Raw genomic sequence first — 20,671 nt, 5'->3', positions numbered from 1 at the left:
AGAGGTGAGCGGCAGCAGCGCACCGGGCGCAGCACAGCGCGGGGCGAGCGGGACCCCGGTGCGCTTGCTGCGGGGCAGGGTGCGGGGCAGGGCCCTCCGCCGCCCGCCCGCCGCCCCCGCCGGGCCCGGGCGTCCCCCGCTGCGCGCGCAGCCGGCGGGCGGGGCGGGGGGGCGGGGCTGCCCTCGAGCGCCCCTCGGCGGCCCGCGCGGCGCCCCCTGGCGGCCGTGCCCGCGGCTGGCTGTTCCGGGCCCGGGCCCTGCGCTCCCTCGGCCGGTGCCTTCCCCCCCCCCCCCCCCCCGCACCCCCCCCCCTCCCGCCCCGGTCGCTCCGGCCGCCGGGGCCTCCCTCCTCCCCGCCCGCCCATGGATTTCACATAGCAGCCGCCGCCTCCGCCGCCGCCTCCTCCGCCGCTCTATGGCGGCTCCGGCTCCGCGGCCGCCCGGCCTGTGCTGTTGCCGCAAGGGCTCCGCGGCCGGGCCGGAGGCGCCGCCGGCCCCGCCGCCGCCTCCCGAGCCGCCGCCGGACGTGGCGTCGGCCTCCAGCTCGCAGCTCTTCAGCCTCCGCCACCTGCACCTGGGGCTGGAGCTGCGGCCCGAGGCGCGGGCGCTGGCGGGCTGCCTGGTGCTGGAGCTCTGCGCCCTGCGGCCGCAGCCCCGCGCCCTGGTGCTGGACGTCCACCCGGCCCTGCACGTCCTCTCGGCCGCCTACCGCCGCGCCGCGGCCGGGGAAGCGCCCTGCTCCTTCGCCTTCTCGCCCGCCGAGGCCGCCCCGGCGCCGCTGCCCCTGCCGCCCTGCCCGCCGCCGCCGCCGCCGCCGCCGCCCTGCGCGCCGCCCTGCGCCGCCAGCCCGCCCTGCACCGCCACCTTCCTCTCGGCGCCCTGCATCGCCGCCGGCCCGCTGCCCGCCGCCGCCCCCCCGGGGGAGCCGCCCGCCAGCCCCCCGCCCGCCGCCGAGCCGCCGCCGCCGCTGCCCCTCTTCGCCCAGCCGCCGTGCGCCGCCTGCCCGCTCGGCTTCAGGGTGGACCCCTTCACTGACTACGGCTCGTCCCTCACCGTCTCCCTGCCCGCCGCCCTCCAGCCGCACCAGCCCTTCCAGATCATCGTCCGCTACACCACGGCCGACGGCCCCGCCGTGAGTACCGCGGGGGGGGGGGGGGGGGAGACCGGCCGCCGCGTCCCGGGGCGGGGGCGGTGCGCTCCCCCCTTCCTCACGCCTTTCCTGCGGCTGCCCGTCGGGGCACCGCCGCGGCAGCGGCACGGCCGGTGTCTCGCCGCCATCCCCCGCCTTCAACGGCCCCGTCCCCCCGCGTCCAGCAGCGTCACCTGCCCGTGCCGGGTCCAGCCCGCCGCCCGCCCCGTCCCACGCCGCGCTCCGCGGGATGCTCGGACCCTCCTGCCTCCCCCCCCCCCCCCCCCCCCGCCCCCCCGAGGCTGCTCGTCCCCGGTCCCGGTCGCCAGTTGCAAGTTTTGCGTCCTGTAAAGGCGTTGCAGCAGTTGTTGGCGACGGGCGTGCGAATTAGCAGGCTCCTGCCTCGGCTGAATTCTGCGGGACGAGTTGTGTAATCTGCAAATACAGGAGTTTCCCTCGGGGGTTTGCCAGGTGCTTACAAAATCAGGCCCGACGTACCTAGGCTGATGGTTCAACAAGCCGCGCTCAGCTCTGAGAAGAGCAGAGGGAGATTCCACCTATACCTACAAGTTACCTGCTGGAAAAAAGAACCCAAATGTAAAAAAAAATGGCCCCAAACGCCCCTTTCCCTGTGGCCGTCAGAGGCGCTTCCCTGCCCACTGTGTGGATTAGCCTTCCTCAGTAGTGACATACTTCGTAAATTCTGTCACTTTGTTTTAAACCCCTGGTATCTAGAAGCACTTTGTTTTCCTAGCCTTTAGGTGCTGTCTGGCAGAGCTTGTGTTTTCAAGAAGTTGAGTCACTGAAAACACTAAGTTCTTCTTGTTCCTTGATAGTCTGTTCAGGTTGGGAATTAAACTAATTGTGATTTTCATCATGTGGTTCCTGAATCTATTTGTAAAAGGAATGCTTTTTTGAGAGTCTTGCAGCTTTGATGCTTCTGTCTTGCTTGGTGGAATTGGCTCTCAGCCTGCTGGTTTGGTATTGTTGCGATGGTCAAAACCAGTAAATGTGTGGATCTGTTTAACTATTACAACGTATTTAAGGAGAGTGGGAATTGAACGTAACAGGTCCGTGCGAAACAACCCAACAGCAAGTAGATACGAGGCCGTTCCCTTATGAAAGTGTTGAAGTGTTGCTGAATCGAATGAGTTCGCTGGACATTTTTCTGTCATATTTTAAAGCTACATTGAAGTCCCCAAAAGTAGCTTCCGCCTCAGAATGATCTGGATAGTCTTAATATATTGGCTTATAGTGAGTTCCACATGAACATTTTTGTTGACAGAGGTTCCCTTTTATTGTACGGTGACCTTTTAACATGCTGGTCCTTCCCTAAAAGTGCATAAATGAGGTGAAATTCCGGCATTTTTAAAATCCAGATCCACTTGTAAGTGATGATACTGTTCCTTTTCACCTCTGGAACTCTTGGTGTACAATACTTTGCTGTAGTTCTTCTGCACTGAAGACGTACATGGGAGATGTCTTTCAGGGCCGTGGTGTATTCAGAAGATTCTCCCCCCCCCCGCCCCCCCAAGATTTCATGAAGAAACCTGTTTCTTTTTAAAGCTAATTTGGTGTTGCTGTGCGCTCTATAACCGTTCTCAGTCTGGCTGAGCCATACCTCCCAAAGTACATGATAACATACTTTTCTCCTCGTGAGCAAATTGTTTTATTTTAGGCTGGCCTGTGCTTTCTCCTGGGTTTTGCCAGCCTTGTTGCCAAAGGGGCAGACTGTCCTGTCTATAGAGCAATGATCTCAGATGTAACAGAATACCCATCTGAGTCTTGGCTTTAGAAATGATCTGAAAACCACTGGAAGGTGCAGGGCACTGACTGGGGTGATGTTCACCTCGTCCCACCTTGCATCAACACGCCGCCTCCTTGGCCCCGCGCACAATCCAGCGCAAATGTCATGTATTTGAGGATGCGGATTAGGGCATTTTTTCCATTCCGTCTGTTGTTTGTCTTGCTTCCCTTGGATCAGATGTGAACTAGCTATTCTTCGTCCTGTCTTTTGAAGTCTTTATTGTACCTTTAACGGCGTGTACTGCTTCAGTTGAAATGAAGCTACAAAGAGTAGTGTCTTGTCAAGATTATTGATGGTTATGGTGTCAGGGGCATGCACTGCCCTTTTCAAGTGATACTGAAAAGTAGAAGCAGGCGTGCTCACTGACATAAATTATCGTACCATGTTTCCTCGAACACTATTGTAGATTTTGGCTGGCAAAATATTTGTCCTCAAGTAGCACCTGTTCTAACCCTTCATGTGCAGCGCGCTGAACTATTTTTTTGGGATCCAAAGTTATTTCATGCTATTGTAGTGCTATCTGTCATTGCTGTTTTTCAGCCTAGCGTTGCATTTTAATAGGGATGAGTAACCTGTATGTGTATAAGGGTGAACTGGTTTATACTCATATCTAGTGCATTTTCTCACAGTCCCTTTTCTCTGTGTAAGTGAAGCAACTTCGCAGTGTTAGACCTCTCTCTTCTAAAAGTTCTGTTTTCTTTGGCCTTTCTCTGAATATAATCTTTTTAGATCGCTGTTTATTTTCTATGGTACCCTTAGCATACTTGTGGGACCTATAGAACAGTAAATTCATGTTACAGTGCAGCATTCATGTGTTGGCAGTAAGATCAGCAGCGGAGATAGTAGTCTGTTTAAAATTGGAAACCTGTTGCCTTGATATACTTGGTTTGAGCCATCTGGATATGTTACTTGACTGTCCCATTATTTCTTGCGTGGAGGAAGGAGCCAAGATCTTTGGTTGGTTGATGGACATTGAGAGACAGCTGAGAGATTAAATCTGCCTTCACAGAGCGTTCCAGCTCCCTGTGCTGTCAGGAAACCATATGCTCGGTACATCACCAGTTTGCATCAGTAGCCGGATTGTCATAAACATTGTGTCTATCTCATGGTGTGGGCTGAAGGCACACACTGATCAGGTGTGTCAGTGACAGTTGTCCTGATCTTCCTCCCAATCACTTCTTTTCCCTCGCCCTTTACTTCTTAGTCCTACAAATCTTTCATAAGAATTTTTTTTTATTATTATTCCCGCCTGCCTGCCACTTCCCCCACCTCTCTGAGAGAAAAATCTACATCTGTCTCTTGCCCACTGTGTCACACCTCAGATTTGGCAGTATGCGTGTTAACGCTAGTGCTGTTTTCTTTCCATGACAACCTTAAATGCAAACCCTGCTCTGTGTTCTGGTATAAAAAAAAATGATAGTGTTTCCTCATCTTCAGGATTTAGCAAAAAGGACAGCCCTTTTCGCAGTGCTGGAAACTTCGCCGTTGTTCTGCTAGATTTGTCCTGGTTCCTCAGTCCTCCCAGAGTGACTTGCTGTCCAGGTGTGCCTTGTTCCTGTCACATCCTCCGTATCTCACACGTGCGGTTTACTTTGTCATCAGATGGAGCAGCTTGTTGTTTATCTAGAACAGAAGCTGTGGTGTTGCAGCCCTTCCTGGGAGCTTCGTCAATAATGCAGGTAGAAACATGGAGAGATTTAAAATTGAAAGAGGCTTAGCTAATCGCCTTTGTCATTTGCCGGATTTGGGTAAAAGATTATAATCTAAGTCAATAAAAATGATATTCTTGGCAGGTGCCTTACAAAATGTGAGCTTATTTGTAGTATGGGGCAGGGGGAGACCTGGACTGCCCAAAGCCTCTGTTCAGCAGAGGAGCTAAGCAGCACATTTTCCCTTTTTTTTTTTTTTTTTTTTTTTTCACTTGAAATGCATCATAGAACAGCTTTCATGTGGGAAACCGCTCTCTTGTATACATGAAAAACTAGATAAAAATAACGAGCATGGTGATGACATCATGTGTATTTCCAAAGGGGAGCACAGGAGGGATTTGGACGTAGAGTAGGTGATACGGCCCCGCATGCTGTTCTGTCCCTGTGTGCTGCTCCACCCCTGCCCCCTGAAGTACCCTGCTCCTTGTGCTCCTTTCTGGGATGCTGCTTATTCTCATTTTCCCTAGTCCATAGCCCTGCCTCTGTCCGACAGCATAGCCTGATCTATTTATATTACACATCTATTTATATTGTTTCAGGATAACTTTCATCATTGTTCCAAGTGCATCTGGAAAGAGAGACGGAGGCTTGCCATGTAGCTGTAGACATTAGGAAACAGGGGAAAAAAATACTTCATCCTCTGCAAATGTTTTCCCTCTCGGCCTGTGGGGCTGGTGCTTCATTTAACTTCAAATGTCAAATAAAGGGAGACTGGTTGAAAAGAAATTGTCCTTAATTTATGGAGTTTCTTGTAAGTGAGAATCAGCTTCTCGGTTCCTCTTTGCTTCCTGCTTATGTTTTCTTCCTGCACTGGTCAGGGAGAGCTTCCCCTTATCTCTCTGCCCTAAAGACGTGTCTGCCAGCCCTTTTTCCTTCCTACTGGAGTGTTGCAACTTAGGTCTGGTGGTGTCTTATCTCTCTGTTTTCTTTGTTAGCCTTTTCTGTCTCAAAAAGCAAAGGCAACAGAACCTTTTGAAGGTGAGTCTCTTCAGCAAGGCCAGTGATAGAGATTGTAAGTCAGACTTCTTGCGATGCGAGTGCAGAGCTGTTGATGAGAAGAGTGTTTTTAAAAGTTGGCAGTGGGGCAGAGCTTTAAAAACTTAGTATCTGAGCCTCCTTCCTGGGTCATTAGAAAGCTACTACCCTGGTTTAAAACATAGCGCTTGCATTTTTATGTGAATGTGTGTTCTGGGTGGAAGCTATTAAGTTTCAAACTGTGGCTTTTAATGAGACATGTGTCCCCAGATGCCTTCTGGAATAGTGGTCTCCAGTTCCACAATGTCACATAACGCAGGGATGATGTTCATTGCCATGAAATGCAGGTATCCATGGAGTGGAAATCTGTAGCTATGTGGTGCACCTCTGCTGTGACCTAGGGATTTGGCCAGTGATGTGCTGAAATGCAGCACATGGATTTGAATAGTCGCGTAGCCTTAGCCCTCATGGTGTAAGTGAGGCAAGGTTCATCAGAAGTCATGCTTTAAGCATGTTGCTGGCCCAACAGGCTTGAAACAGAAGAGGGTAATCTTAAAACAAATCTCAAGACAAGAATGCTGCTCTGAGATTAATTTTACTTCTAGATAAAAGTGGGTTTTTTTTTATTTTGTGATGCCTCCCACCTAAAAAAAAAAACCAAACCATTTGCCAGTGGAAGTGTGAACCTCTATATGAATAACTGAAAGCTGCTGACAGTGTTTCCTTTCCTTACCTTTCACTGATCCCCAGGGGTGCTGCTGAAGTGGATGATTTGGGAGAGGAGCACACTGGCATCTGAGGGAAAGGGTCTAAAGACAAGGGAAGAAGATAACAAAGAGTAACCTTGTAGGATGGAGGGTGAGAGAGAAAACTTTGCCAGGACACAGAGAGATTAACTGGGAGACAGAATTGTAGTATGTTGTTAAAACGAGAGCAGACATAGTACCCAGGGTTCTCTTCTGTATTTTATTGCTTTCTCTTGAGGACCAGAGCTGAACTAGTATCTGCACTAGCTGCTGTTCCCTGAATTCAGATTTATTGGTTGCTTTGATCTAAGAATTCGGTAGACTCAGAAGTTTTATTCATTGTGCTTGACTGTTCTGAAGACTTCCAGTGGTTTTGACTTTATTGCAAGTTTCACAATATTTGATTTTTTTTTTTTTGAAAAAAGTTCAGCTTCAGAGGTCTAGGATTACAAGAAAACCCTCATTTAAAATTGTTCCTACGCTTCAAAGTTGAAGGCAGGAAGCATGTGAAAGCATAAACATTACATTTGAAAGAGAAAACCCAAAAAGGCAAATAACTGCACTTTCTCATTTTATTCTTAATCTGTTCTAATTATTTTCTGAGGGTTTGACTCATGATTTATTTGCTGGTTGATAGTGAAAATTAACATGCTCAGTGGTGTTTGTTGTTGTTGGGTTTTTTTTTGTGACCACCCAGAACCTCCTTATCTGCCCTCTAAAAAGAGGCCTCCAGTGTCACTGACCAGATGTTTCTTACATATACTGACTTTTTTGCATAGTGTCAAAATGTTTGATGCTTCAGCCAGCAGGGCAGTGTCAGGGTCAGAGATAATGTTGTGTACACTGTTCAGCCTCAGGGGTTTTTTTGTTTGTGAGTTTGGGGTGGTGTGTTGTTTTTTTGGGTTTTTTTCCCCTCCAGCTTGCTTTTACCTGACCTCTACTACTCCTGTTCATGTTGAATGAAAAACATGAAGATACTCAGATTACTCCCTCCGAGAAAAACTTTGTGCGGATATTTGTTAGGGACTTGGTATCAACCAGCAAATAGATACAACAGAAATAGCGAGTGGCTGGAAGACACTGTGTTCTGTGGCACCACTTGGTGTCCAGACAGTAAGAAATTACTCCGAGTAGTCATGGCAAATAAACAGGAGCAGAAAGATGTATTGTTAGAAATGGAAACGTGCCCTGTGCCAGGTATTCAGCTGGGAGGCCAAACAGCTGGGGTGTTTCTTCTCTTCCACAATCCTCGTGATTTCAAGTTTTGTTTTTTGGTGGTTCATCCTAGTGCTTTTGTCCCTTTCCCTCACCTCTTCTTCACATCACGTTTCAACAGATCTGGTGGCTGGATCCAGAACTGACGTATGGCAACGCCAAGCCATTTGTCTTCACGCAGGGCCACTCGGTGTGTAACCGGTCTTTCTTCCCCTGCTTTGACACACCAGCAGTGAAATGCACCTACTCGGCTACTGTCAAGGTAAGTGACCGAATGGCTGTAAATGGTTCGTGGAACACTTAGTGCTGTTAACTTCTGAAAGCATTGAGTATGTGTGTATGGTATAAAATATTAATTGTGACATTAAGTGTTACAAAAAATACTGGATTTATTAGGTCCTGTTGTGGTTCTTGGGCCAGAATCCTGGGTACTGCCACAAAGGTCTGTTGCCTGTCACCCTTGGGTCTCGCCTTCCCCATACTTAACGCTGAAAAAGTAACTGTGAAATGGGCGATATGAAAGAGAGAATTTGACTGGTCACTTCCAGAAGTGGTTATTGATGATAACGTACAACTGTATTTTATCAGTTCTTGAAAGAAAAACCCCAAAGTTTTATGAAAGCAGCATCAAATAATGTTGCGTTTTGCGTAGATGACATAATTTGATATGTGGGCCCTTCTGGGGCAGCTGGCATAAAAGCCCATGCAATACAGGAGGAGTAACATTTTTGGTTGGTGCGTTTTCATGGGCTTGCTAGTTTGTGGTATAAACACCTCACAGAAATCTTACATTTTGTGTTATCTAAATTATTGTTTTTAATGTACATACTCAGCCGTAGATGAAAAAAAGCAGAGGTCTGTGGTGTAGTCATTTAGCTGTGCGCCTTTAGTGAGTTGATATGCGTGATGTTGGTCTTCCAGGCTCCAGCAGGCATACAGGTGTTGATGAGTGCCACCCAAAGTACCTACTTAGAAGAGGAAGGTGTATACCAATTTTACATGGAATATCCAGTTCCTGCCTACCTAGTGGCCCTGGTGGCAGGAGACCTTATACATGCAGACATAGGTCCAAGGTGAGATTTGCAGTGAGCTGATTCTGCTTTTTGTGACTCTGTACAGTGCTTCATGTTGTAAGTAGTAAATACGTGGGGCCATTGAAAAGGGAACAGTTGGGACCATGAGCTATGAGTGTTCAGAGAATTTGAGGTTTAGCTGGGGGTAAAGAAATACATGGCACTGCCACGCAAAGATATTTTCCTCTTTCATAAATATTTCTCATTGTATCCCCTGTAGTCATTACAGTTACTTGTCTCATTGCCTTATTTAAGGGATCTTTGATTATTTCTTGCCATGTATCTAGCCTAAAGAAGGCTCAAATCTGCTGTGAGACCTCTTAGCGCTATTCCCATATGTGGCAGTGTGATGAGAAGTCAGGCTGTTTTTCCCAAGAGATAATTCAGTTTGCTGAAGTATCACCTGATGTTTTCTGTTGTCTGACAGGAGCAGAGTGTGGGCAGAGCCTTGCCTGCTGCCAACAGCCATCAGCAAGCTTTCTGGCATTGTTGAGCGCTGGTTGACTGCTGCAGAGAGTCTGTATGGCCCATATATATGGGGAAGGTGAGTTTAATAAGTCTCCCAGCAATGTATAATGGGAACAAAATAAAACAATCTTGAGAAATTATCATGCTTTCTCCCTGTGCTAGCAATAGCAGGGCAAATGAGCCTCTCAACTGGCAGCACTGTAGTAGTTGGAAGCAAACTTGGGAGTTTTGTCTCTGCAAGTGACAAAGAGGACTGTGGAGGCGTGGTGGTGTTTTGCCTGGTATGATGGGCAGAACTGAAGGCTTATGAACAGTGGATCTTCCCTGACAAGTGAAGCTTTTTCATACTGTAGTGTTTTGTGCTGCAAGTCCAGCACTGGGCCAGACACCATTTAAAATGTATGGCCATTTTACTTACTTATTTTTACATATGGTACTTGACACGGGATATTTATTGTGGTATGCCTGAGGATGCTGAAAACCTGACTCTGTACTGAGTCATTGCGAGTCTTAGTCCCTAGAAACATTAATAGTTTCTGAAGTTAAGCTTGACTATTTTTTAAAAGATAGTGTTTTTTAAAGAATGCTTTCATTCTTTGGATGGGAGAAAATGTTTACAAAGGCTTCCTATATTTCTTTTCTAAAGGTAAGCAGGAAGAACGTGGTATTGTTAACTTACAAAGTGTTGCTTGAAATAATCTGAGAACATAGCCCAGTGTGTCGGTGCTGATTGTTGATGGAGAAATTTAGAAAACAAAACAAATAGTATTATTACGTTCTGAAGCAGACAGAGTTATTTTGCTGACACTGCAGGTACACCAAATCAATTAATTCATTCAAATAGCTTCTCAGCCTCTCTTTCCTGGGAGCCTCTGGGTATTGACACTGTATATGTCTTAGTGTATGTAGTGTAAACTTAGTGGTTCTGGCTCTCAGATATACAGCTCGTGATGAGTTTTGCCTGTGTGAAGAAAGCATGATGCTTCTGGGAAGTACTGGATCTGCTGCACATGAAAAGAGTGTCTAGTCTTTATGTCCAAACGTAAGCAGGTCCTTGGCCAACATAATAAACTCTGTGGTGCCCTGATCAGAAGAATTAGACACCACCAGTCTAGAAAGTTTGTTCCTGAAGTCACAAAAAAGACTCAGAAGAGCCTTCCCTAAAGGAAAGGAAGAAGTTACTATGTTTCTTTTGAAATAGCTGTAATTCACCTGTCTCCTTTCTCCTCTCTTCTTTCTTCTCTCTCCCTAATACTAGATATGACATTGTTTTTCTTCCTCCATCCTTCCCTATTGTTGCTATGGAAAACCCATGCCTGACCTTCATCATCTCTTCCATTCTGGAGAGCGATGAGTTCTTGATCATTGATGTCATTCATGAAGTTGCCCACAGCTGGTTTGGAAACGCAGTCACCAATGCTACGTGGGAGGAGATGTGGCTGAGCGAGGGGCTAGCCACGTATGCACAGCGCCGGATCACCACAGAGACCTATGGTATAGATGCAGAAACGTTTCTCCTTATGCTGTGTCTAACCAATAATTGAGAGTTGGCTGCAGAGTATTTGCCTTCGGAGCTCAGGTCTGTAGGGAGCTGATCTTTTTTTGTTTTGGCAACACACACGGCCCCAAACTGTGTATTTGAACACCTTAGATGCTTGAGTCTGACGTTGTCTTGGGTTTGGGTGGAATCAATACCTGACACAGTAATAGGGGCTCTGAGTGAGGTGTGCTAGCGCAGTGTTGTGTGGACGTTTGTAGGAACTTTGGAACTACTGTGGGTACCAGGCAAGTGTTCGTATGTGTCAGAGCAAGGTGAGCAGAGGATGCTTCAGAGAGAGATGTAAGAAATCTTATCATGGTTACATTGTGAAGTAACTATCTTCTGAACAAGTGTCTTTCTAATCCTGATCAGTTAGTAGCTACCTACTGTTGGAAAGAATGATGGCAATAGCACTTAGGGGACATCCCCCCCCGCACCCCCCCTCCCCCCCGTCGCTGTCTGTCTGCTTGAGGCTTCCTGTAGAATCGTACAGCCCTGCCTTTGCTCATACTCGTGAATTTCACAGGTCAGTTGTATGGTACTGTCTTTAGAATATAAGTAGTAAATAATTCCTATTGCTTTTCAGTTTAATTGGATTTTTATTTAAGTGAATAATGGGAGCATACACTTTAGTTTGTCTGTTCTTAAAAGCCTGTAGCATGTGTATTCTCATATGTTCAGAGTAAACAATCTTGGAAAAACTTCTCGAAATCTTGTCAGTGAGAGTGTTTAGAAGGATGCCTTTACCTATTCATGTGTATTGGTTTTGGAGATGGGCTGATGATAATGAAGTTTAGGAAAAGAAGTGCTCTGAGCATATATGGAGATGTTACAATTTATGTTATGTATCTTTGAAAGCTCTTTTATGTTGAGTAATTCGCAGTGTTAGAACTGTTCTTCTAAGTCACTTTATTCGTATCATTGCAATGATACGAATAGGTCAGAAAATATTGACCTGTTCTCTATCTCATCTTAGTGTGTCCCTCTGACATAGGACAAGATCCTTGCTGATTTTGGTCTATTACCTTGAAACACATGCTTGTTTCAAGAAGCAGTTGTTTAAGAAACTAAGAAATGCCTTTCCCTGTGCCATTTTTAGTAAGCTCTTTTGCATTCTGTTTTGTTCCTGAGACAAACCTCTGACCTAAATCTTGCCATATCTGACATAATTTCTGGAGTATCTTCTACTGTTAGTAAAAGAGCATTTTCGTAATGACACTGTCTACAGAAATTGGGAGTCCACTGACTACCACACCTGTTGGATCTTGCTTAATCCTCCTCCCTGTAGCTTGAAGTAATTGCCCTTAACACTAGCTGTCCTGGTTCCCTGTGATGCACATCTGCCCCTTTCTCTGCCAGTACAGGTTCTCTATCTTCAAAATATATTCCAGTTCTTAATTCTCATTTTGCTTATATCAGATTCCTGTGTACATGTATCAAGTCTCTGACACTGTATCTATGTAACAAGTCCTATCATTGAAGACTTAGCAGAGAAAGCTAAAGTATTAATAGCGCTGGATGTTAAGTCTCTCTGAATCTGAAAATCCATTTTCCACAGCTTTTTACATCTGCAAGGTCATAGGAAAGATCTCTTGACTTGCCTGTATGTAATACAGCTAGTTTGGCTTGAAAGCATGGAATGCTCTACACTGCAGTTAGAAGAGAAAGAGTAGCTTGCGCAGCTGCAGCTGTATAAGAAGTCCTAGTGAGCAGAAGGTGGAAACTGCATGATACAATATGCCTAGGATGCGAGATAAGGCTTGAAAAAAGATCCATAAGATCTGTAATATACCAACTAAATCTTTTCTGTTTTCACCCAAGAGCTGACGTTCACTTAGTAATATCCTTGGCACTGAATGTGGAATCACGTGTCTCCTATTCTACTGGTGATACTGACTTTTTTGTAGCACTTCATTGCTCCTTGAAAGTTACCTGTACAATACTTATTCCAGTGCTGCTCTACTTATTATGCAAGAACTGATAAGATGATGTCAAAGGATGTAAACTTTAGCATAGTTTTCATGCTGCTTTGTTTTTCAGTTCAGCCTGTTGCACAATCAGAGTGAGTAAATGCACTGGTTTAGGTTCTGACTGTCCATTACAATTTGCAAGGATATTTTGCACTCGTTTCTTTGCCACGACATTACTGTGATTCTATCTTGCTATTGTGCCTTTTATGCCTTCAGTAGCTTTTATTTTGTATCTGTGCAGTTCTGCACAGGTTTTGCTAGTCATTTTCCCATAAATAATACGTTTCTTTCTGGGGTAGGAGCTGCCTTCACATGTTTGGAGACTGCATTCCGCCTTGATGCTCTCCACAGACAGATGAAGCTCCTTGGAGAAGACAACCCGGTCAGCAAGCTTCAGGTTAAACTGGAGCCAGGTATTGCTTTTTGTTGAAGCTTCTGTATGCAATATTTCTGTATATCCATGCTGGAATATACACCAAAAAGACTAATTTTTACATACCATTTATAAAAGGAAGAAAAAAGAAATAGTGGTTTGTAAACCAGTCTAAAAGTAAATAAGGAAACTTGCCTTGAAGTTTTCTTCAAAGTTGGCTAACTCATCTTTATAAATATTGTTCTGTTTAAGAACAGGACACACTGAGTAGAAAGTGTGAAAAACTGCCTTGAAAGCTGTGTGGTTTTGAGCTTCTGAATTTGTAAAATAAAGTAGTTTATAATTAAAATATTTGGAAACATCATATAAAATACTGCGCTATTAAATGTTCCTCTTCTTATGTGTTCATGTAAGAACTACACATGTATGCATAAGCATACGGATAAACATACATACTGGCTCTTCTGTCGAACGAGCTATGCAGAGGCTGTTTGGTTATCCCCTGAGCCAGATGCATGTCTGCACTCCAGTACCATCATGTATCTTCTTCATTGATAGTTCTCTAGTTCTATGGTCACCATTGAGATGTGAAGCAGTCTTCAAATCTAGATGATATTTAAAACAATCTAAAATGCAAGTGGAGATGGTATTGGAACCAAATGGAATGGAAAAGCATGTGTTGGAAGTCTCAGAGAAGGAGCAAGTAGTGATTACTTTATATGGATATCTTCAAGAATGTATGGTATGGTGTTTCCAGTTTGGCACTGGGAAAAAAAAAGGATTTCTCAAATTCTAGGTGTGTTTTCAGTGACTTTTAATTTGAAGTGACTTGTTCCATTGGGAATTAATGCTTAGCTTACAATGATTAATTTTTTTTCCTTTTTTTTTCCCCAGCCTGTGTATTTGGACTGCTTCCATTTAATTTATTGCAGTAAAATAAATGCATTGACAACAGGCTTGTTTTTTTTAAAGTCACTACATCTCAACTCGGTGATCTCTGAGAGGTCTGTAAAGTTGGGAGAGTTGGAAATTACTGTCTCATTAGAGTGTCTTATAACATTGTTGTCTTCTTTCAGGTGTAAATCCTAGTAATTTAATGAACCTTTTCACTTATGAGAAAGGCTACTGCTTTGTTTACTACCTGTCCCAGCTCTGTGGTGACCCAAGACACTTTGACTCCTTCCTAAGAGTGAGTTTGAATAAGCACGTGTTTCTCTTCAGATCTAGAGCTGCTATTTGGGGTTTTGCCACTGTGGCTAATTGATAGGAGTAAAGTTGAATACAAGTGTGTCTGAGGTGGAAGAATGGCAGAACCTGGCTGTCAACCTAGATGATTCTACGAGATTTCTCTTAAGTGACTGTGCTCCTGCTCTTCTTTCATCTCAGAATCTGAGCTTACGGAGGTACCAAATACAGAGTAGCAGCGTATTTTTGTTACCTCTTGTTCTGTGCTCCAGATAATTAGAAAGCTGGTCCAGTGTAGTTTCTCTGTGACTTCGCTCATTACTAAAAGGTATTAGCTTGTGGTTTTTTAGCCAGGGTGGCAGAGGGCATGGTTTCCTATATTGAGGCAGGTTTGGTGCCTTGGAGCACATTTGAAAAACCTATAGAAAATTATGTCAGCTGTTGACTTGTTTTTGAAAAGTGACAACATCTCGTTGCTTTTTCTTTTTGCTTGCATGTATGTTTCTCATCTCTTCTTCCCATTCACCCCCCATTCCATTTTTCCTTTATCTTTAGTTCTGTAAGTATGACTAGCCCATGACCTATGAGTGACTAATACAGTGGCCAGCTGTGTTCTGACTTTTCAGTAGTATTAAGTGCAAGGAAATTTTCCTGCCCTTGACAGGTTAATGTATCTGTATCAGAATAAAACCTGGCACTCAGCTGTCAATGTATTTGCAGCTGCTGAATTTTATTCTTGTTATGGTGCTTTCCTCATTCGGGGAGAGGAGGGATAATATTTTTCTTGATTTTTTTTTTTTTTTTAAAAAGCTTTCCAAATACTTGTTCTCACCTGTGTCTCTATTATTTTTTTGTTAATTGTATGCAGCAGTTCTACATCAAAAGGAAGCTGTCTGTCTTTTAACCATAATTTATCCTTTTTACTGTTTCAGGCCTACATTGAGAAGTACAAGTTTACCAGCGTTGTGGCTCAAGATCTTCTGGATTCTTTCCTGAATTTTTTTCCAGAGCTGAAAGAGCAATGTGTTGAGAGCAAAGCAGGTAGGAAATTTACTTACTTAACTGTCAACACTGTAGCAAATCTGGATGATGTAGTTTTTGCTTGGCTTGGAGAGTGTATAAGAAAATGCTAAGGCAAACAAAACCCTTTAGCAATAGCCAGATGTTCATGATAGAAGTGGTTGTGGTGATTTATTGTTACTGCCTCCATGTTGGGAAATGAGAACATCCTATATTGCTGACAATTTTGGCATTAATTAGCTGAGTGGCTCTCAGTTAACTTTCTCATTAACTCGTCTTTCACGCTGCAGGCAGAATTAATCGGTGCATGTGAGTTTTACACATGCTCAAATGTATGGAAAAGGTGAACGCACTTTGAAATTTCATCTATTTTAATTACAGAAAACTTGCTTTGAGAACTGTGACTTTTCCCAAGGTCCTATCCATGAATATAAAATCTCTTCCATAATGTTTCACTCTCCCTTAGTGAATTTAATCCCTATTTATAGCCGTTGGTGGATTTCTGAAAGGTCTGTAATCTACTAGGTGCTTATTAGCCCACTTGCTTAAAGAAATAAGACTAATGTTATCCTGCCATTGTCCATCCTTGCAAGTAATTATGGAACCCGTCGGTCAGTTTAAGCCAGAGCGGTGGTGGAGTACAGCTGACTTCTTAGAGGCTCTGTGGAAACTGCCTGTGGAGAGATGCAGATGAGTGAACCGACTGTGGGAAAAGCTGCAGCATGAGCTCAGCAGTTGTACGTTTTATGTGGCCCACTGGATGGCTGATGAGTTAACCACAGTACATGCTAACTTTTGCATGGCTAATATTCAGGGGATGCAGGAGAGTGGAGTTCTAGGGTAGAGATGGTGTGGAACAGGAAGAATTGCCAAGGGTTAGGAAAGGGTCAAAGGGAAGAGCTCTGCTGGAAACCAGGCGCTGCTACCTCTGCCTTATGGAGAAAGTTTGTTTTGGTTTTAGTTACTGATTGTATAAACAAATTTAAAATTTCTTGATTTTGCTGGTGGGTAGGAAGAGTTTAGTCAGTCCTCTCACCTCCTTTTTTTATGAAGCAGTTTTCCCCATATGTTTCAGCCTTCCTCAAAATTCCGAGAAAGAGAAATGCATGCACAACAAATTCTTACTTTAGAACGTAGTTTGGTCATGGTTACTTGTTAGCCTGGCTGTCTTAAGAGCACATGTGTTTCTTGTACTTCCTCCCTGTAATGTTGAACTCTAGAAAACTCATGGTTAAATTTGGAGAGGTGTTGCTGGCACTCTTCCAGGTGTAGTGTAGGCTAGCCTGATGGGACTGCTGAGGCTCTTACATTACTGTAACTATAGGTTGGTCTGATTTGCTATTGTTAGAAACTGTCTTAACTGTGCTAGAAGCAGTCCTGATACCTTGAGGCAGCCAGGCCACCTGCAGAGACTCCTCCTCAACATTTCTGGTGCTCCTCGTTCCAGGACTGGAGTTTGAACGTTGGCTCAATGCTACAGGACCTCCGTTAGCTGAGCCAGACTTATCTCAGGGATCCAGTTTGACCAGACCAGTGGAGACGCTCTTCAAACTCTGGACCACAGAGCCTCTGGACTCTGCTGCTGCTGCCAGCAGTGTTGACCTCACTAAATGGAGAACGTTCCAAACCGTGCTTTTCTTGGACAGATTGCTGGATGGGTCACCACTGCCGCATGGTGAGTACTCTTACCAGGACATAGAAAAGTATTCTTGCAATAATTAGTTGAATTCTAATGAACTCTACCTGTCATTGACTTTATCATCCACAGAAAGTCAGATTGTGTGTGGCTTTGAGCAACCCGATCTAGTGAAAGGTGTCCGTGCCTTTGGCAGGGGGTTTGAACTTAGGTGATCTTCAAAACTCCTTTCTATCCCCAACCATTCTATGATTCTGTGATTTTACAATTCATTATTCTCTGATGACCCTCAAACTTGACGAAATAGGTCATAGTTCTTTCTCTTTCTATGTGCTTTCTTCAGAGGTGATAAAAAAGCTTTCGGAATGTTACTCCTCTCAGCTGGACTCCATGAATGCAGAAATCCGTATCCGCTGGTTGCAGATTGTAGTCCGAAATGACTATTATCCAGACCTTTACAAAGTCCGTCGCTTCTTGGAAAACCAGGTACTAACTGGATTAAAATCACTGCACCTCTCAGTGCATGAGCCATGTGCATGAGACATGCGACGTGAAAGACCTTGGAACTTCTGCTTCCTGGCCAAGTGTAGACCAGGTGTGTTGCGAAGGGGCTGAGCATGGCTCACCTGCTGCCGGGTGGGGAGGAATGGGCAGATGTAATTTGAAATGCCGACAGATAAATCTCTGCTTTTCTAGCCTAACTCGATACCCTTGTCCCAGCTCTGCCCGGTGCATTTTTTGTGTTGTTTTGTAGCAGCCCTGGCTTTTCCAGACCAGAAATTTTCACACTACTAAGTCATGTGTGTGTTTGAATATCTACACTTCAACCAAGGCTAGCACTCATTGAATTCCTTTCAGTACTTTTTATTGTGCAGGAGCAAAAGGTTAATGCACGTGCTTACTGCGGCCTTTTAAAATAGCTCTGTTGTTTGTGGAGGTAGCTCAGTCTTATAGAACCATTTTTTTTTTATTATCATTCATAAAAATCTTTGCACTAAACTTATTTAGAGTAGACTTGGCTGTCTTTTGAAGAAATGCGTTGCTTGTCTCCAGTCTGAAATCATTCAGGGCTGTTGGAGTGTAGCTGTAGGAGAGCTGAACCTCTTGACTTTTATCGAAATGATATTATCCAGTTTTTCTTCTTTTGCAGATGTCTCGGATGTACACAATTCCACTTTATGAGGACCTTTGCACTGGCACCCTCAAGTCTTTTGCCTTAGAAATTTTCTACCAGACCCAAAACCAGCTGCATCCCAATTTGCGGAAAACCATCCAACAGATCTTATCACAGGGCCTGAATCCACTTCCTGCCATAGACACTACAGCAGTTACTACAGACACACCAGCCATGGTGCTTGAGGACAAAGTCTCAGAGGCCACAAATGGTGCCATTTCACTCAGGGATGTTAATGTGTCTGCTTAGATCACCAGTTCATGCCAGCCATGAAGCTTGAAAATGGGGACGGGAACATAGGGAAGATACCAAGTGTCACCTCAGCCCTGCAGCTGCAGTGTGTTGTTGTAACTGGATTTCTCTCCCAAAACACAAAGCAAATGTGCCTTCAAGTATCCAGCATGTGACACTGCCAGGTTTCAGAGATCTCCTTCAGATGTGGGATGGATATTTTGGTTCAGTTTATACTGGGCAGGGACTGCTGGGCAGTTGCCTCTCCACGGAAAGTGGGTAGTTCCCTTTCCTGGGGCTCTTCAGGATGGTTTCTCCCAAGTTTGTTGGTTGGTGGCTTGTTTTTTTTCTTTTTTTTTTTTTCTTTTCTTTTTTTATCTCTTTTTTTTCTTTTTTTCTTTTTTTGTGTCTGAGGCCACTAAGGCATGTCCTACTCGCTGTGTGTATGTTGCTGGGGAGTGTATATGTGTCAAGCTGTCATTATGCTGGTATTTGGGCTGAAGTTCTGCAAAGGAGAGACTCAGGAATTGTCAGTGGCAGCAAACACATTTTCATGTTATGCTCCTTATTGTGACAGAGGTATTGTGATTTGGGAGGTAGGGGACTAATACTTAAATAATTAAGAAACTAATTTTAAATAGCTCCTGTTCCCCCCTTCCCCCAGGTGGCTAAATAATAATAATAATAATGATAATAATGCTTTTTATATATATATATACACACACATTAAAATATATATATATAAAAGAACAGGGAAACCTTATGATGTATTTGAAATCCTTCTGTAGTTAACCCTACCCTCAGTTTTCCCTTTGCACTCAATGGGACAAGCAATAAAGAAATGTGTAGGCTTGAATTTTCAAAAAAAGTTAAATTCGGGTGCCCAAATGCCATCAATTCTGGTACTAGGTGGATACCTAAAATTTTTTAACTGTTTTGATGAGTCTAGCTGCAGCCTTCGTTAGTGTGTTTTGATGTGTAGCATGTGCATTCATCAGATGCACTGTCTCTTCTGTCCTTTCGGAAGAATTAACAGGACCTTTAATTTAATTTTTTTAAAGATCCCTAGCATTTGTTGGGCCTGTAAGACAACGATGGAAATAGCTATACTAAAATTTTACTGCCTTGAACATTTACCCTGAATAACAGTTGCCCTGCCATATGATAGTCTGAGGGAAGCACCCTCTTTCTTGATGTGAAACTTTTAAGCCCTGCTTTACCTGAGTCTGTTTTCTGACTTATGGTGGTGGTAAGATGCCATTTCATTTACACAGCATACTATTTCTCTTGATCACTGGCCAGGCAAGCAAGATGGGAAGATGCTCTCTTCTGTCTGTGCCGTTTGGTCTCAGGAAGCTGAGGGCAAAGCATCGTTGGGTATTACAGAGTACAGGTAATGATAGTTCTTAGACTCTGTGCCACATTCTTTTTAACATGAAGGTACCTGTGTGCCTCGCAGCGAGCTCCCATGAAGCATCTCTGAGCTGATATATCACCGGGATAGAGGGCTAGTTTGAACATAAGGTGAAACATTTGGAAGAAGCTCAGCTAAAGGAAATGTGGGAGAGAAACTGTTACGTACTTCAGGGCAAATTTTAGTCCTGCCAAGGGGATCTATATAGCACAGGAAGAGGGGAAATTCTGGAGATTTTATTTTTTTTTTTTTTTTTCACGAAAAGTATCTGTTTACACCCACGTATGGATGGGGACTTAGGTGCTGTTACTGGATCTGCATTTTCTGGCTTTAAATTAATTTGGACTTCACCGTAGCCTTAGCCTGGGCTGAACTAGGATAAAGCAATAATAAACTCAGGCCTCTGTAGTGCTTAATCAGTTTTCAAAATGGGCCATCAGCATTGTTGGGCTTCAGAACTCCAAGCCCTGCTCTTTGCTCCTTGAATGGGATTATCTTTTTCATTCTGTTTTGTTTGCCCAGAAAGGATGGAGAACTGATATTTTCTGTACAAATATCTTCCTTTTGTTTTTTGTTGCTCTATTGAAAGAGATTTGTGCAAGCTGACTTTCCACTTCCTGAGTTGCCGCTGTCGGTGCTGTGTCTCCTGGACCTCACTTCCAGCAGCGGCAGCCTGGCCAAGACTAGTAACCACTAGCATCTTCTAGAATCCCAGGCCTCTGGATTAACACATTCTATTTTGTGGGAGAATGTATGTGACCCTGGTGGGAATTTTTAATTTACATGGATGCCTTATGATGATTGTCAAATTAAACTAAGCTTTGTGACAAGTTTAGCCTTTTGGGCAGTTTTTTGGCGTCTCTGCTATAGATGTGTGGAAGAGCTAACCTGGTGCATTGTCTTTGTTTTGTCCTTTTCTGGAATGCAGCATGGAGGGAGTATGGAAGCTGTTTAAAAGCTGCACAGCAAGAATTTGGAGAGGTAGCAAAAGCAAATAATGAAAATT

The 20,671-nt window shown here is 44.6% G+C and overlaps 1 protein-coding gene across 2 annotated transcripts; it reads left to right on the top strand.

Moving 5' to 3' along the window:
• The first annotated feature begins 325 nt into the window (after window positions 1-325).
• Window positions 326-20,495, top strand: RNPEPL1 (arginyl aminopeptidase like 1). Of its 2 annotated transcripts, none has more exons than XR_008749366.1 (11): window positions 326-1,132; window positions 7,703-7,843; window positions 8,503-8,654; window positions 9,082-9,198; window positions 10,381-10,616; window positions 12,932-13,045; window positions 14,082-14,194; window positions 15,123-15,231; window positions 16,658-16,885; window positions 17,190-17,441; window positions 17,997-18,134. XR_008749366.1 is itself a non-coding variant. In XM_055817015.1 (11 exons), the coding sequence occupies exons 1-11, from the start codon at window positions 416-418 to the stop codon at window positions 18,267-18,269; spliced, it is 2,343 nt and encodes a 780-aa protein (XP_055672990.1). In that variant the 5' UTR covers window positions 329-415; the 3' UTR covers window positions 18,270-20,495. The 2 variants fall into 2 exon arrangements, 1 of the variants encoding a protein (XP_055672990.1); XM_055817015.1 differs by having other exon boundaries at window positions 329-1,132; window positions 17,190-17,332; window positions 17,997-20,495.
• Window positions 20,496-20,671: the final 176 nt, after the last annotated feature.

The sequence above is a fragment of the Falco peregrinus genome, chromosome 12 (genome assembly GCF_023634155.1).
Source record: "Falco peregrinus isolate bFalPer1 chromosome 12, bFalPer1.pri, whole genome shotgun sequence".
NCBI lineage: Eukaryota > Metazoa > Chordata > Aves > Falconiformes > Falconidae > Falco > Falco peregrinus.
Note: the sequence above shows the minus strand (reverse complement) of the source record. Positions and strands in the feature narration are given on the sequence as shown.